Source organism: Suhomyces tanzawaensis, assembly GCF_001661415.1.
Source record: "Suhomyces tanzawaensis NRRL Y-17324 unplaced genomic scaffold CANTAscaffold_8, whole genome shotgun sequence".
NCBI lineage: Eukaryota > Fungi > Ascomycota > Pichiomycetes > Serinales > Debaryomycetaceae > Suhomyces > Suhomyces tanzawaensis.
In genome coordinates this window covers 386592-404291 of record NW_017963643.1, presented here as the reverse complement: position 1 = coordinate 404291, position 17700 = coordinate 386592, and the positions used below count along the sequence as shown (strand labels likewise).

The window sequence follows — 17700 nt, the reverse complement described above, 5'->3', positions numbered from 1 at the left end:
ACTACTGCCAGAGATTCACTTACAGTCACACCCAGTCACACCCAGTCACTTAGCTGCTCCCACCACTAATTTACACCCCTGCCTCAGGCTCGATGTGCCCATCCCACTAATCCTCTACTCACAATGTTAGGACGGCTCTTCAAGCAGCAGTCGGCTCAGCCCCACTCGGGTCCTTCCTCCACCCCTCCGGGCCAGGTCAACTCCTCCACATTCTCCTCCTACGAAGACCCCTACACCCGCGAGATCCTCTACGGCACCCACAACCCCAACCAGCTCAAGCCCTACACGTTCAACAACCAGCTCGTGCGCATCATCGTGTCGCAAGACGGAGGCAATTTGCGCTCCAAGCAGGTCCTCTTCGACTCGGCCAACGAGCCTGAAAGTCCTGGCTCCAACAGCGTGTTTTGCAAGTCACCACTGGCCTCCAAGCATGCCTCGCACAACAGGTACATGATGATGTCCAAGATCCACCACAACTCCAGCGAGCTCAACGACTATATGTTTGGGTGCGGGTTACCCACCAACCAGACCCACTCGTCCACTAAGATCCACATCCTCCCAGCGTTGAACAGCCTGGTTTATGGTTCGTCGCGCTCGGTGCTCATCACCCGGTTGTTCTCTATCACCGATTTGGACAGCTCGGAGCCTCCAGGCTTGTCCTCCATCGAGGGACCCTCCTCGTCTTGGAACCCCACGCCTACGTTGCCCATCAAGGACTCCTCTATACGAAATCACCCGTTTGCCAAAATGTCCAACTGCCAACTGGCCTCGTCCCCTTCATCCAAACCCAATAATAACATCAACAGTCGGTTTGCAATAGGAATAATTGTGCCTTTGGAGTCCCTATACGATATTGGCGATATCGTGTTCAACAACTGGAATGAATTATCCCACTACCTAATTCTCTTGCAAAGATTCACCACCAAGAAGTTGATTCATGAGCTCAATTCAGGTTTAATGAACAACTTGAATATAAATGATTCCCCAACTTCGTGTCCCTGCCCATACATCGTGAATAAGAGAATTCAATTTCCTAGCAGCCTTCTCCAAAGTGATCCAGACTTGGGCAATCAAGTAGTCAAGCTCATCAAATTGCTCCACTATACTGCAAATGTTCCAAAGTTGATGTGCGCAAACAGCTTGATACGGAGCTGTATTCTCTCCAAATCTACCAGCTACAATTCCATCTTGTTGAATTGGGTCTTAGAAGTAATAAACTGGTTGGAGTTCAAAGACGGAAAAACAGTTCAACCATACACCTCAAGCTATAATCCATTGCTACAAACCGGTTATAATGCCTCCCTGATAGCTCAATCTGACTCGAACAGTTCCTCAAATAATGGGAACACGTTTTTGGCAAGCTTGTTGGCTTTGATAATACCATTACGTGAGCTGTTAAGCACGAAACCTTTCTACAACGTCCAAGGGACTAAAACAAGGGAATTGACGAGAATTGTGATAATGACTGGAAACCCAGTAGTGGCTAAGAAATTAATTTTCATTATCAATGCCCTAATACCCAACCATATTTTCTCATTCTCGATTTCCAGCTCGGAGTTTGATGACCTTAATGATAACCAAAACCACAATAACCATGATGATCTCACAAACACAATTAATGAAGAAATAGATACCGATGATGATAATTCAAGCAGCCGCGAGAATTTGTATTCAAGCAAGATGAAGTCCCCCATGGGTAGCGATGGCGCATCGACGATTCCAACCCCTAATAGCAGGATGCTTTCTCAATCTCCCAGATCGGAATCAATTTCGTCAAGCAGAGGCTCGCCTGTTCTCACAAGCACAGGTACAAAACCTATACCGATTCAGACATCCAAATATTCAAGCTCCCCGAGCTCGTCTGACAATTCTCTTGTGGGGTCTACTCCATCAGCAAAAGGCTGGGAGATACCTCGCAAGGCTCGAGTCTCAACAACGTCAATTCCCAAGTCTAAAATTGAGACGAATGCTCAAATTGCACCAATTTCTGTGGTGAGCAACTCGTCAAAGGAAAGACAAAACTCGCTATCAAAATCTTCCTCGATGTCGCAACTTTCGTCATCGTTGAACTCTTCTTTGTCAAACTATTCGCTAACTAAATTCGGAGGGAGCTTTATGGAGAAGTGGAAGAATTCTTTCGGAAGTTATACAAGTAACAACTCCAATCCATCCAACACATTCACCAACTCGCATAACACAACTGGATCTTCGTATAACAGCAGCATGATGGATAGTAATGAGTACTTTCCTCCGGTTTACGGAGGAAGTTTGTCCAAAAGAAATTCCATTCAATCATTACGAACTCCTCTGCCTGCTATTGAGCAAGACGAATTTACGTGGCACGTAAATGGATCCAGTAATCACGGAAGTATATCCAATGGTACTTCTGGTGGAATAGTCATAAATAATACCTCTGGCAGCAACCCCATCAATGTTAGCAACGGTCACGCTTCACACTCGAACGGAAGTATTCTGATGACTCCCACTAAATTGTCTCGAACCCAGTCAATGTTTGATCTATACAACATGCACAGTGGTCATCAAAACAACCCTGTTCGTGAAGAAAAAATGAACGTTGTGGGCTTTAAGAATGGTCCAAAGAATAATTTGGAAATAAAGAGGTCTAAAACAGGTGTGTATACACCTTTGATCAATGATAATATGGTGAAAAACATTTCAGAACATAATAGAGATGTTATTAAGTTGAAGTGTTCCGAAATAATGAATATGAATGTTTCCTTGAAATATTCTGATGATGATACGCTTGAGGCGGCTCCTCTTTCAACCTTTGCTAACCTGTGTCACGATCAAGATGAAATTTCTAAGCTGAGCATCAATAGTAGTCAAGAATTTGATGATATTGATGAGGTAGAAAGCTTTGTTAACGATCAAAGTACGATAACTTCAAATCTCAGTCATAAGGCAACCACCCTTACTGCAGATTCGACTGATAAATTGAGCAATTCAAATGCTAAGTCGAAGTTCTCGATTTATAAGCAGAAACCTCTTTTGCCAGCAGTTGCGTTCAGTGACGAATTCAGGTCAGAATTCACCGTCCAATCATGTCCTATCAATCCGAAATTGGAGGCACAAGTTACCACAGCAATGAAAAACGATTTATTGTTTTACCAAAGCAATGGAGGGTATGAAGAAATTATTTCCCGGACAGTATTCATTAGCTTACGGGCAAGAGAAATCAAAGTCATCGAAATGAGTTTCACCGACCAGGTTGAATCGAATCAGAGTGTCCCTAACAGCGGGCCGGCCTCCCCCGAGCCTTCATACCTGAGGCGCAACTCAGCATCCAGCAGCAGGCCCAAGAATACATACAAAACCAAGATCAAGAAGGTCTTTACGCCCAGCAAAAATTCAGGTAATAGGGAGTATATTGACAAGATTGAGCTGGTGTTGGATGAAATCAACCGTGTCTTTATTGAGCAGCAGCAGAACTACCACGGGGAGGTCAGCGAGCTGCAAAAGCTCTCTGGCAGTTACAAGGATAATTTGGATGGGTGCAGCAAACATAACGAAAATTGCAAGTATGAGAGCTTCACCAAAAAGCTTTCAAACTTGGTGCTTCGAATGATAGATTGAATTATGGCGCGGCAAATGTAACAAGGGTAATTCTGCGGATATTCATATTATCACTAGAAAAGGGTACCCAAACCTGTACATGTGCGCCGTGCAAACCCTCGTTCCAGTGTTGCCGATGCCCCATTTAGGAATACACGAGACCTAGATGTCTCTGTCAGATCAAAATAGCTAATCACTCATAACCATTTTGGTGTTGACCCGACAAAACAAGGGAATAGACAGAAGTTTAAACAGATGTAGTGGTGTGTATTTTTTACCCGGAGAAATTTGGTCCAGACAACTTACACCGCCAAATTCGATTGTTAGTAATCCCCAACAATTGTAGCGACCACCGTGCAAATTATGGCTTGAGTGCGAGGAGCGTTGTTGTTGCCTGGATCGAGTTTTTCGATAGTAATTGCACAGTTCGCTGGCATTGTCAGTTTTCTAAGCCATGTGCATGCTGATTAAAGAATCGTCTCGCCTCTCGGTGTAGTTTTGATAGTATGTGTTTATTTCAGAGAGATATGCCGCAAGGCTGGAGCATAGGCTGTTTTGGATTGAGAACCGTTAGATAAGACCACCACAATGGGAGGCAGACCCCCACGTTTGGCGGACCACTCTACAGGGCCCAGGTATGTACACCCCATGCGTGAAGTCCGTGCAGTACAGAAGCGCACGCACAATATGCCTCTCGCGGCCACCAGGTGAGAAAATAGTTTGGAATGAAATATGGACGGAATCTGGACATCTTGATGAAACTAAAAAATAACTTAGTGGCTAACTTCTGACTATTCTACATGAAGCGGAACACAAAAACTTTCATAATTGAACATGAACAAGTCCGTTATTTCTTGACGGCATCGATAGATGACTCGTATGTAGGATTCCCGCACGAGCTAGACCTTTTCCAAGACACTTCGGTGAAACGCATTTGGTCCGGGTTTCACTCCCCGCCCGGTACGGGCTTTGGTTCGCCAACCCCCCCCCCCTTTGTGGCTCCAGCCATTACTACCAATGATTTCGGCCGAGCCTGCGTGAGGGTCCAATATTTAGGGAGAACTTAAAAGCTTATTTACAACGCACGGAACACCATGCAGACAAGTTTTACCGACGAGCATAGGATGGTTGGCGAAAGCTGTTACCCCCGTATTTAAGGCATAAACGATGTACAACCACGAAGCGCATGGGCTACCGTCGAATCCCACCATACGTGCGCCGGTATTGTTCCACATGTAAAATAGAAATTCTCACTACATGTACATACCTGTGGGTTCTGCACAAGCGTCTGCACATCGAATGAGGGACTGAAGAGTTAAAAGATCCCCTCAACTCGAAAATCTGGGCGCCTGATGGACTCAAGCAGTGGAGTTAAAAAACGGACTTCGGAGTTACGCATATGACTGCCTCAAGTCCAGACCAGAATGTGGTGTCACGTTAGCCAGGCTAATATGCCTAGTTACCGTGCAGTTGGGAGACTAGCTCTCTACTGCAAGTGGCGCCTATTTGTTGTTACACCTTATTGTACTTGGTGCACCAGCAAATCCGTTGGCCACATGCATACTGAAATTATCTATGCATGGCTGGACTGAATTGGCTGTAGAACGAGCATTATTGGCCACCGCCATGTGTGGGAGCCTCCTATTCGCAGGGATCCGTACCACGTGACGGCGGCGGGTGGTTTCCACATTTCCTATCTTGGCTGTCAGGTTATTTTCTTGTTGGGGACGATCATAGAACAATTGATCACAGTTATTCACTCCCGTCTGCTGGGCTGTATTATCTATGCACGGGAATAAAATAGCAGTTGGAACTCCAATTGTGATGTCAAAGCACTGCACTGGTGAACCCAACGCACTACATGCGCATATTATTTGCTCCCTCTACCTGGCGGGAGAGGCGCCCGGTGTTCCACAACACCGTAGTTCCATGCGCAGGTCTAGCCCTTTCTGGAATCCCGGCTTGGCCCAAATGCAGAGGGTGCATCGTGCTAGCGCATTGTGTATTGTCTGCCCAGTCCAATTGTTACTGGTGGTATTGTTCGCCCTCCACTACTGCAGCTAGTGCGCAAATTCTAACCATGCATGCTGGCTTCCGCACCGATTGCATACACTTACAGTAAAGAACTCAATAGTATTGGTGCACAGTGCAGAAACTTCCTTGTGAAGAGCTCGGCATTAATGTACAGTAATAATCTTACAGTAGTGAAGAAAGTCAATTGTATTAAAATGCATAACATTAGAAGTAAAAAGGTGGAGCCCAAGCTCCAAATCAGTCATTAACAAAGCGTCCCGTCGTAGCCGTACTTCCCGTACTGCTGAATATCTATAACTCAGTAACCGTGGTGGATAACATTTCTGCCAATCCGTTGTCGTTGCGCAAACCTGCACCGTAGCCAGCATTGAAGTTGTTCATCTCGATGCCTTGGTTGATGCCAAGCACAGGCGAGAGGTTCTGCAAGCCGAAGTTGTTGTAGTCGTCAGCAGGCATAGGCATGTTGGTGTCGAGCTCGGCCATCATGTTGGTGAAATCGTCCACCTGGTTAGGCTGGAAGTTGTTCACCATGTCGGGAGTGCTGTTGAGATTGACGTCGATGTTGCCGAGAATGGCCTCCTCCACCGAAGGAGAAATGTTGCTGAGCAAAGGCGAGGTGGTTTCCTGCTTGACAGCCTTGTCCTGGGCTTCCTCGAGCTTCTGGGTGTGACCAAACAACGTGGATGGGTATTCTCTATTAAACTTGGTCAAGTCAGGCACCGAAAAGGCTCTGGTGTAGTTGTTGTTGGACATCTGCGATTCGAACATGTTGAAGTTGTTGTTGAACAAGGGCTGGTTGAACTCAAACGTGGCCTGCTGGGGAATTGGGTACTGGTTCTTGGTCTCGTCGAGAGCTGGAGTCAACACGTCGTTGAAGTCCAAGGGCTGGTTGAGCTGCGCTCCGAGGTTGTCGTACTGGTTGACCACATTGAAGCCATTGGCCTTGGAGCCAGGCGAAACTTGATCGGGAGACTCGATCTTGACTCTCTTGGATGGTGGGAGGGCGAATTCTGGCGAGGTGGGCACGGATTCACTCATGCTGTGGGTGCTGGAAGCAGGAGTTTGGTAGCCAAGCGAAGGAGTCTTGACTCCGGCAGTAGCCACGGTGCTGCTGCGGTCTTCGGGCGACGAAGAGAAGAGCGAGTGCTTGCCAGACTCCTTGTGCTTCTTGATAAATTCCCAGCATTTATCACCATAAGTCTTTGGCGTCAAGCCCGTCACGGACTTGAACACCCTGTGGAAGTGCCAAGCCGACAACTTGGACTTGGCTGCCAATTCCTTGAAGCCCAAAACACCGCCCCTTCTTCTTCTTCTCTTGGAAGCCGAAGGCGAGGAGGGGCTGTTGCCCTCCTCCGGAGTGGAAGGGTTCTTGGAGGATGACGTCTGGTAGATGCTCATGGCTGCAGCCAATGCCAAGTGTCTGCAGGCCAAGTCCACCAAGCGGTAGTGGTCAGAGTCGTTTTTGGACAACGAGGTGGTGTCCTTGGAAAACTTGCCGTCCATGTTGATCACGGGCAACGACAATCTTCTGCTGGAGCCGGGGGCGGCGTTATTGATGGTGTTCAAGATTTGCTCCTCATTGGCGCGCTTGGACTCAATGATGTTGGCCTTGATTCTCTGGTTGTTTCTGTCCTCGTTGACGTCCAAAAGAGGAGGCATGAACCCGATTTGCTGGTTGATGTGGGCCACGCATTTTATCAACAACTGCACATCAATGCATGGCGAGCTGACAGGGTCGCATGACTCGCAGGGAGTGTAGCCCAACTGTATGGCTTGTGTGGGGTGTTCGACAAACTTGATTTCCGACTTCAAGTTTGTGATAGGACGGGCGTCACAGTCTGGGCGGCAAAAGAACTTGTTGATCTTGTTGCAGACAAAGAACGACCCGGCAGCGAATGGGTCGCTGAATTCGTAGGCCTTCCACTTGGCGGCGTCTGTTGAGTAGACCATTGTAGGTGGTGTGCGGTTAGAGCTAGGGGGGCTAGTGAAGGGGTAGTAGTAACTGTTAGGTCACAATTGGTTAGTTCAAAACGTGGGTGTGAATTGTTATTCCGTTTTTTTAGAATTGGTACTAAGGTTTAGAAAACAGTTAGGGATAGTTGCATTTATATACTGAGTATGCCCTGAATTATACAAGGGATTTTTCACAGGGAGTGTCTATGTAATCGTGCATACAATTAAATGGCAGTGCGAAACCCTAAAATCGTGCATAACCCATCCGAACCTGGCTCTGTCTAGAAATAAAAAGCCCCGAAAAGGACGCACACATAATTGTAAAAATAAATTTATGCGCATAATCCAACCTTTTTATTTTTTTCGTTCGATACCTGCAAGTTCAGGCGCCCACCCCCTAAATTTCGTCACTGATTATATGTATGTTGAGAGATGTCAACCCCAGGGCTCCGAACAGAACGGTATTCCGTCTGAGGCTGATGAGCTTGTGGATAGTGTTTTCCAAACATGGAACATGCCGGAGGATTACGTTTTCGGCCTGCCTCATGGATTATGTCACTCACCTGTCGTCACCGCTCCATAAACCTGCCATTAAGGCCCAGTGCCGCCCTCAAAGGAGTTCCGCCCCAGCCACATCCATCTAGGCCCTGACATTCTCCCTTGGTTTCCATTGAACTCGTGCTAATGACACCGGCACTTCCGGATACCATCGCCTCTGCTCCGGCTCTCTTCCGTGCCGAACCTGATGCTGTCTTCTTCTCGTTACTGCAGCTCCAGGCTTCCAAGTCTGGAAAATCCCCCACAAAAACTCACCTTTCTCGCCACATGTGTTCAACGATCTGCCTGCATGTAGTCAAAAAATAGGTGTACAAAAAAAAAGTCTGCGAAGTATTTTGCATGCCACCGATTGTAATTCGCCATGGATACTACTTTCTGCAAATGCACCACGAGTAAAATTTCAGTTTCATTTAGAGTACCGAGGCGTCTTGAAATTGGGCATTGTAGACAGCCCGTCTCCCCAAGTGTCGATACTGGTGAGACGTTAGCGAGATTCGTGGGGCAGTTAGGAGGCCATTGTAAGTGCTGGGAATGCTACGGTTGCTGTTGACCAGGGTGAAGAACCCGAGATTTCCGTTCACTCAACCATCCCGACAATCCTGCAGTTTTGGATCCCCCCCTCCCCGCGCCCCATCGCTAATTTTGAGTTGCATTGTGTGTGCTGCATGGCGCATTACTTGTGGCGAGTAAGCCCTCGAGCAAATTCAGGGTTCTAGTCCGCTCAGGCGGATATCCTCCAAACTGATACTACATTACCCCCTATAAGTCCCCTCCATCGATGGCACTATGCAACCCTTCCAAAGTGCTCCCCAAGCCACCAAGTGCAACTTCTTTGCTGGGTCTCTGCCTCGTATCGCATGTGACCCAATAGGGTTGATGAGACAATTATTGGCTTCCCAACAGCCAATCGTCTAACTGCCTCGGCACTTCTGGCCATTTTCCAATCCCGAGCCTTGGCTGTCTCCCCCAACGAAAATTAATCTATGGTAGATGCGCGGGCTCACCACCTCCGTGCCTTCTAGATCACATTCTGCACATATTGTTGGCGATTATGATCACCTCCCCCACCAGCCCGTCAGATACTGGTTCCTGATACGAGCTCTGGAGAGATACTCTGATGATCTTGCCGTAGTGGTGACAGGGGTGTTCGAGACATCTCAAGACATACTCATGCTCGGATTTCCGGTATGGTGCGCCGGTTAAAGCCACCATTTTGGGGCTCTATGCGAGCTACGGGGGTAAGGTGTCTTCTGCATTTTCATACGCCGTGTGGTGGGTATGTAGCCTTATTGGATCCCCCACCGTGTAATAGTACGTCCGGTCTTCGATGTCATAAACCCGCATGGGGCGATCGCTATCTGGAGTCTATACGAAAATCAGACCATCAGCTACTCTAGAGTATTTTCTGAGACGGAGATTATAAGCACCGTTTTCCGCTAGTCCCGGCAATCGTACGAGGTGGCAAATGTATCATAGATCTTCGATTGCCGATAGAAGCCCCTACAAGCAAGCACCATCCTCACGCAAATATGAAGGCTCAATTTTCTTGACATCACTTGCCTCACTCGTGCCCGTGCACGTAACCAGGGGCCTATGATGTAAGCTTACCATCGAGATGGAAAAATAAACTACTGCTATTGTATTGTATTCCCAGATAGTGTCTTGAAAGGAAACGGTGGGAGCGCAATTCAATCTGCACGGTCATAACAAGCGGATCGACCCCTGCTGTAGCCACATGTATGGCTGGTGATGTGTGCGATCGGATACTGTTTTAGTGAAAAAACGTGTTTGGGACACCGTGGTGGCGGAACGCGTGGCTTGACAAGTACATGTTGGGTACGTGCTAGCGGGATTCCCGAATTTCCCGGGCATCCAGCGAAATAAATTTGGAATAATATTGCGAGACACCAAATGCGAGACACTAATATTGAGCCAGTGAGACACGATTGTGAGACACTAATATTGAGCCAGTGAGACACTGTTTGAGACACTGTTTGAGATACTTTTTGAGACACTAATTCCGAGACACTTTTTGAGACACTATTGCAAGACAAAAGTGAGACATAACTTGATGATCCAAAAAGCTTAGATTGGCAAGCTTTGCCCCAGAACCGAACCTGGCCACATTGCGCTCCTCGCCACAGGCTAATAGTTTCCCGGAATATATGCCGGTTTTGGAATGTCTTGGAATTCAAAAGAACAACAAAAGGCTAAGCCTGTGCGTCAGCGCTCTTGTGCGCACACCCCAACTTAAAATAAAAGTCATGCAGCCCCTTGGGAAAGGCCGGATTGGGTGACTATCGACCATGGAATAGTACTAGGATCGGATCAGGCATGGAAGCTCTCAACCATGTGGCTAACCAAGCAACCACGCCTAAAGCGTGGACGTGCAATTTCTCCCGTCCCAATGGCCCAATGGCCAGGCTCGACGTAGCATCCCTGCAGTGCTCTTTGAACGGTACCCCGGGAATAATGCCCCCCCGCTGGATGACCTCAGGGGAGCGCCATGTGGGTGCAGTGACTATCTGTGGGAGTTCTTTGTGGTATGGTGTCCAAAGCTTAAATCCCACGCACCTCCAGAATTAACTATCCCTGACCACGGGCCGGGGATGCACACCCCATGATTATGTACCCGATTTATATCACCACGCAGACGTTTCCACGCTCATGGTACATGAACTCCAGTTACAGTGGCTAGTACAACAGTGACGTTATCTGGTCAAACCATACATGCTTCCGGTGCTGGCGCACAAACGTCACTTTAACGGGCCAAAACGAGTGCAACCAACCGGACTTATCCCCGTCCGCATATTAGCACTCGTCGGGGCCCGCCCTTAGGCGTTTGCGGAACTCCATCCAGGTGTCTGGGAAGTTTCTCCGCTTCTGGAGGTGAAGTTCGTAACCGCATTGTCAGAGTCTGAAAGTGTCTGAAACATTATCGGTGAGAAACGGCCTGTGCACCTACTGGCACGGAGATCCACCTTAGTCTGCGACGACTGTGCCTCGGTGGCGATGCGACGTGATGGGGCTACCAACAGAAACGTTTTGCCGTGGTTTACTGGCAAAACGTGTAAACCGTGCCAAAAACCACTAGTGCAAAATTCCTAGTCCAACCTGCAAAACCACCACTGGTGTGGAAAGTACGAAAACCCGCCACCAGGGCCAACCTGCAAAACCAGCCCGCCCAGTCCCAACCTGCAACCTCCCCCTCCCCCAACCTGCACCCTTGATTACTCTCTCTTCTTCTATTGGCACCAATGCTTCCCTCCCTTCAACCTCGACACGGCCATCTCCACACTGTCAACATCAAGTATGGCTACCTCGTGCTCGCATTGACCGTCCTCCAGGCACTTGCCGCCTGGGCCCTGTTCCATGCCTACCACCGCCAATGGCGCCAGTCTGGCACTCCCCTCCATCGACTCGCTGCCATCGTCAAAATGCCAGTTTGGGTGACGATCTCAGTATGGACCGTCTTCATTGCCTCCATCGGAGTGTACCACATCGAAGACCTTTCCGAACACTATCCCACCGTGGCCAAGCGCTACGGGCGCATTGCCTACGCGTTGCTTCCGTTCAACATCTACCTCGTGTTACGTCCCACTAGCGCCCTGAGCCATCCGTGGGGCTACTACCTCCAGCAGCTTCCGCTCCACAAGTGGCTCTCTCGGCTTATCTTCGTGTGCGTGGGGGTTCACGCGGGCTTGTTCTTTTACAAGTGGACTGTCCAGGGCACCTTGGGCAAGGTTTTCCAGGTGTGGAACTTGATCGGGGTGGTTGTTTTCATGGCGGTGGCCGTGGTGCTGGTGGTGTCGGTGCGGTATCTCCGGTGGCGGTACTACCGGGTGTTCTACGTGAGCCACAACGTGATGGCATGGCTGTTTGTGGTGGGCATCACTCTCCATGCTCGCCCCGGGGTGTTGCCGCTCGCAGGGGTGTGCGTGGTGTTGGTAGCGGTGCAGGCGTACCACCGGTTCGCTGCATACACGGTGACGGACGCCGACGTGGAGGTGGTGCAGAACACCGCGCTCTCGTCGTTGCAGCTTGTGCGCATCAGACAGCCTGCCAACTTCCCCAAGTATCTCCCAGCATCGCACATCCGCGTGGCCTACCCTACCGCCAGCTATTACGCGTGGCTCACCCCCACCCATCCCTACACATTGGCGTCGTTGGCCGATGATGACTCCGGCACCCTCGAGTTGGTGGTCCGCAAGTCGTCGCGCCTCGAGTTCAACCCCACCGCCCCCAAGTACGCCCTCACAGGGCCCTACACATCGCTTCCTCCGCCATTTTTCTCCTCCGCGAAGTCTGCAGACATTGTCTGCGGCGGCAGCGGCCTCTCGTTGGGGGTGCCGCTCTACCGCCATTTCCGGTCCCAGGGCATTCCCGCTACATTGGTGTGGTGTGTCCGCAGCAAGTACGACCTCCATGTGTTGCTGCACATGGCGGGCGTGGACGGCATCAGGATATATGTCACTGGCGCAGACGGCCCTATTTTCAAGATCGACGACGAAGACAACCACGGACTTCTCGATGAGTCGGCAGAAATCGAGTTGGCAGCGCTTTCGCCTACAGATGCTGCCTACACGCTAGGCCGTCCCGTGCTAGAAGAGGTGTTGGGCCAGAACGCGGCCGAAAGCAACCACTGGGCAGTTTCGTGTGGACCCGAATCGCTCAATTCCGCTGTCAAGGCGTGGGCTGCGCAGCACCAGACGCACAGTTTTTCCGAGTTGTACCAGATGTGAGACATACAGCTAAGTATTTCCAGGTAGTTATCCTTACTACCTGAGGAACATTTTACCGGATCCATTTCTATCTAGCTACTTTGGAAACGTTTCTGGATGATTACGTCTGTCTCGCCACCTGTGGAATCATTTTTTCCAGATGGCTACTTACGTTAATCTTTCTAGCCGTGAGACCGTTCTCCCAGATACATTTTGCATCTGGTTGGTGAAACCCATTTTTACCGGATGGTTCTATTGTCTAGCTTTTTACCTAGTGGTACTTACTTCATGTGTGAGTATTACCCATTTTTTTGCAAGGGCCAGATGTGAGAGCCAATTTTACAGGCTTCTTCACATGTGGCATTCGCGAAACCATATTTACCATTCCTTACTTTACAAGGGCCAGATGTGAAGCATTCTACTGAATACGTAGCATCAGCCATTTTCCGAGATACATTGCCTAAGGGCCAGATATAAGAGTTATTTTTACTGCACACCTGTCTAACCATTTTCCGAGATATATTGCTAAAGATCTAGACGTGAGACCTATTTTTCCAAATACACTGCTGTACATTGCTTTTCATGGCTATTGTGGAACCCAATACTCGATACATCGCATCTGTAACCCCAATGGTTGCATTTGCCCTCATACACAGGTGTCTCCTTTTTATTCTGATAGCCAGTCCATATCTGCGTGTTTGTGTTTGAGATCGTCACCATATTTTGCCAGTTAGGTGCATGAGCCCCATACCATGTCCTCTCTATTGGATCTACGTTATGACGTCACGTAGGCGCAGGTTTAGACCTGCGTTCATCCGATTATTTATTCAGGGGGTGCCGGTTGATGCAGCCCCCCCTCCCATACCTTCTCTATGATGTCATATTCAACAAGGGGTGTAGTGTTTAGAATGCATGACAATACTTGCAAGCAGGTCCAGTGATGGTTACTTATTTTTTCTGCAGGCTCTCAATCGGTCAACGCCATGCCATCGTCAACTGGGCTGATTGTCTTGGTGGTGGTGACGACAACAGCCACCTGACGTAGGATGATGTGGCCCTAAGCCCACTGAGAAGTTACCTGATTTGCCTGTGTGGTATGGACATCGCCACAAACCGTGTGGGAGTGCGAAATGTGTCTCGAAAGGTGCATTTGTAAGGGCTTGTAACGGTGGGATGACACATCAGGGGTGGATCTGGAACAAAAATTAAAAATAAAAGCTCGCACTCAGGATTGAACTAAGGACCAACAGATTTGCAATCTGCTGCGCTACCACTGCGCCATACGAGCTTCTATTGGGAGTAAAATGTTTGTCACTTAACATAGCAAGCATGATAGCTAAAAAATGCCGGTATTTGACTTCATTCGATGTACTTGGCACTTCTTGTGCTTTAAAATATCGCTTAGTGCAGAAATTACTGAAAAATCGCTGATATTTGAAGAAAATAGAGCGAAAAACAAATTTCAAAAAAATTAATTTTGGGCCACAGCCTATGGACATTCACTAAGTCTGGATGTTAGGTACGTAGTCAGTAGAGTATAATATAATTCCCAATAGCAAAAAAATTGATGACCAAATAGTAGAAAAATAGTAGAAATTTTCGAAATTTTTAGAAACCGTTGGTTGTTCTTTCCACATAATTGCAAGCTTTTTCAATTAGCAGAGGCAAAAGAGAAAGCAGGATTTCATAAGTCCGAATTAAGATTCTCTTGGTTCGAGGAATCAAGATAAACTTCCCCCGAATACCGTGTCGGCTTTTAATGAGGGTAAAGAACAAATCTCAAAAATGAGACAATTCAACCCAAGCCCGTCCAACAACCATCAACTGTACTTATACTTGTCCATTCAATGCTTTAAAACTAAGTAACATCTAGCATGAATTGCTTCTACAGGGCAGCAGCATATTGTGCCAAAGATCTTGCTTTCTAAACGTTTGACCATATAATTGACAAAATGTGTCTCCACTACACAATGTGTATAGCTAGATTAAATTAAATATTCCAGTTATAGTGTTAGCGTACTGGATCTCCGCTAGAGCCATTTTTTCTCACGGACGCATCATTTGGACTTTGCTTTCGTCAACGAAATCTCCTGTACTGGTAACTATCCATCCGTGGTCGGGTCTCACTACCCATGACATCTCAATAGAAGAATTGGGGCATATCTGCACCACTGCCTGACGTGTTTTTTGAGATATTCCTGTTTTCCAGCTGGGAGAGGAGACTATGGACAGAAAACTTAGGTATTGACCTGCCATGGCTGGGACAAGGGGAGGCATCTGGAAGAAGAGGAATCGAAGCTATGGGAATTAACTTTGGGGGATAATCTCAAAGAATTTAATGGTTATATGGAAGGGGCACTAGTCTAACGAATTGGAAGGAATCTTTGCGAGTTACTCGGTCATATGTAAGTTAACGGCAAATTGACACTGGTAGTACTCTGGGATTAACTCACGAGATATTGCTCCTCTGGCAATAACTCGCCATAAGGGAGTCCCGTGAAATTCACATCTACATCCAGACTCCTCGGAGATTAACTCGCCGTATGGGAGACCTCTGCAATTAATTCCACAGCTCGAGTGCTCCCTCATCTTTGTTCCCCCTCGCCCATCACCATCCTTATCGTCCTCCTGCACACGCTCCATCTCTTCCCACCATGTCGGTTCTCCAACAGCCTCCAGAGCCCCAGTCGTTAGCCACGACGCCTGTGGCCTCGTGCTACACCTACTCGCACCTCGACGACTTGAACTGCCCCAAGACGTCGTACCGCCTGCCCTTGGCAGTCATTGCGCTCGTGGACATGAACGCGTTCTTTGCTCAGGTAGAACAGATCCGCTTGGGACTTTCTCCACAAGATCCCGTGGTGTGTGCCCAGTGGCAGTCGCTCATCGCCGTGTCGTACGCTGCTCGTAAGTACGGCATCAACCGTATGGACACCATCCAGTCAGCACAGTCCAAATGCCCCAACTTGGTGGTGGGACACGCGGCTGTGTTCAAGAAAGGCGAGTCCCACTGGTCGTACTTGAACGAGCCTCCCAACCAGGCCATCCACAAGGTATCACTCGACCCCTACAGACGCGAGAGCCGCAAGATCTTGAAGATCTTCCAGGAGAACTGCGATCTCGTGGAAAAGGCTAGTGTGGACGAGTCGTACCTCGATTTGGGCCGGCTCGTTTACCAGAAACTCATGGAGCTCTTCCCTCAATTGGCGCCTGCCAACCGTGGCCTGGCCCCAGTATTGCCTCCCATCCCTTCCAAACTTCCTTCCGAGCTCCACTGGGTGGGTGAGGTGATTTCTACCGACAAGGAAGACGCATATGCTAGCGAACAGGGCTTGTTGAGCGAGTCACAGAAGGGAGAGGCTCCTGTGCCGTCAGTGTGTGACTGGGACGATGTTTGCATGCTTATAGGGTCGCAAATCCTCCTCCAGTTGCGCCAGCTAGTGTACCAGAAATTGGGCTACTTCACCTCAGGAGGCTTGGCCAGAAACAAGCTCGTGGCAAAGGTGGCAGGAGGCTTCAGAAAGCCCGATAACCAGACCATCGTGCGAACCAGGCTGGTCCACAAGTTCTTGAATAATTTCCAGCTCAATGACATCTCAGGCATGGGTGGAAAAATGGGCGACCACATCGTCCAGAAATTCGACATTCCGCCAGGCACCAATACCATCAGCTACATCAGAGAACAGGTGTCTCTCGAGGCCCTTGAAGAAGAAATTCCCGAAAAATCCCTTGCCAAAAAGGTGTACGACATGGTCCGAGGCGATCACAAGCTGGAATTGACGCATAGGGTCGAGGTCAAGTCGATGATGTCACGGAAGAACTTCATGGCCCGCAAGCCGCTAGAGACATTTCAGGATGCTTATGACTGGATCGTGGTATTTGCAGGTGATCTCTACAATAGGTTGATTGAGTTGGACGATGAGAGTTTGAATTTGTCCATGCTGCAGAGCTCCAATAAGGATAAGGGAACGATCAAGAGGCCCAAAACGATTACAGTGGCCGCCACCTCCAGTAGCTATAGTTCTCATTCTCGCCAGGCACCCATACCATTAACCATTTCTTTGGAGAAACTAAAGTCCATTTTTGAAACTATGGGGATGAAACTCTTGAGAGACCTCTTGGACTCCACCTCCAATTTGGAGGTTTTGAATAAAAAGAGCCTTATTGAGTTAGAGAAAGACAAAACACCTCTATCAAAAATAAAGATTCATCCAATAGCGAACCTTTCGCTCGTTATATCTGGTTTCGTCAAAACTAATGACACCAGCCTTATTGACACTTATGGAGGGCGAGGTGAAAATGGAAATTACAAGGAGGACCTCAAGAAGATGTTTGAGGAAGTAAATAATGAGGCCCTTCTAAAAAAGACCAAGATTTCACCACGGCCGGTGGTGAAAAAGGACAGCAACATATCCAATGAGGACAAAAAGTACATCAATAAGCTTTTCACCGACTTCCATGCTCAAGATCCAGAAGTAAAACGCAAGACCCCTACTCCCTCCCCTCCACCAACATTCAAGCCTTCCACTAAGGATGATGCCTACATTAAAAAGCTATTCCAAGACTTCAACGAGGAAAATGTCAAGACTATGGGATCTGGTCTTAATCAAAGGGAGCAGAAGAGAGAAAAGAACACTCACTCTATAGCTAATTCCGAGAAGGTTAGGCGGACTATCAAAAGACCACAGGCAGATATTCTCCAGTCATTAAAGAAATCAAAACCAGTTGAAGAACCATTTTTGGACCGTCTCATTAGAACCAGATTTTGCAACAAATGCCAACAACAAATTGAAGATGTGTTCGAACATAGTGATTACCATATTGCGCTTGATCTTTCCGAGAAGCTAAACAAGAGTTAGGT

At 48.2% G+C, this 17700-nt stretch overlaps 5 protein-coding genes and 1 non-coding gene across 6 annotated transcripts; 4 read left to right on the top strand and 2 right to left on the bottom strand.

Moving 5' to 3' along the window:
* Positions 1-123: 123 nt before the first annotated feature.
* On the top strand, positions 124-3225 carry CANTADRAFT_31997 (uncharacterized protein; the record flags this gene model as incomplete). Its single annotated transcript, XM_020208424.1, has 5 exons — positions 124-1685; positions 1803-2356; positions 2399-2798; positions 2841-2868; positions 2983-3225. Coding segments are annotated over 5 exons (2787 nt in total), but the record flags the coding sequence as incomplete, so codon positions are not given.
* Positions 3226-5261: 2036 nt separating this feature from the next.
* Positions 5262-5767, top strand: CANTADRAFT_326433 (uncharacterized protein). The gene has a single exon (XM_020208466.1). It carries the CDS (start codon positions 5359-5361, stop codon positions 5635-5637), a length of 279 nt encoding a protein of 92 aa, XP_020062223.1. The 5' UTR covers positions 5262-5358; the 3' UTR covers positions 5638-5767.
* A 131-nt stretch (positions 5768-5898) lies between these two features.
* Positions 5899-7557, bottom strand: ADAEC (Adaecp; the record flags this gene model as incomplete). Its single annotated transcript, XM_020207021.1, has 1 exon — positions 5899-7557. The coding sequence occupies one exon, from the start codon at positions 7555-7557 to the stop codon at positions 5899-5901; it is 1659 nt and encodes a 552-aa protein (XP_020062222.1).
* Positions 7558-11375: 3818 nt separating this feature from the next.
* Positions 11376-12860, top strand: CANTADRAFT_57085 (putative metalloreductase; the record flags this gene model as incomplete). Its single annotated transcript, XM_020210659.1, has 1 exon — positions 11376-12860. One exon carries the CDS (start codon positions 11376-11378, stop codon positions 12858-12860), a length of 1485 nt encoding a protein of 494 aa, XP_020062221.1.
* Positions 12861-14055: 1195 nt separating this feature from the next.
* On the bottom strand, positions 14056-14127 carry CANTADRAFT_t244. Its single transcript has one exon. It is a non-coding gene; the product is annotated as a tRNA-Cys (tRNA).
* A 1366-nt stretch (positions 14128-15493) lies between these two features.
* On the top strand, positions 15494-17698 carry RAD32 (DNA-directed DNA polymerase eta; the record flags this gene model as incomplete). Its single annotated transcript, XM_020210625.1, has 2 exons — positions 15494-17419; positions 17456-17698. 2 exons carry the CDS (start codon positions 15494-15496, stop codon positions 17696-17698), a joined length of 2169 nt encoding a protein of 722 aa, XP_020062220.1.
* Positions 17699-17700: the final 2 nt, after the last annotated feature.

Excerpts from the sequence above, each read along its gene's own strand:
- CANTADRAFT_326433 (XM_020208466.1), top strand. The coding sequence starts at position 5,359 with ATGCACGGGAATAAAATAGCAGTTGGAACTCCAATTGTGATGTCAAAG.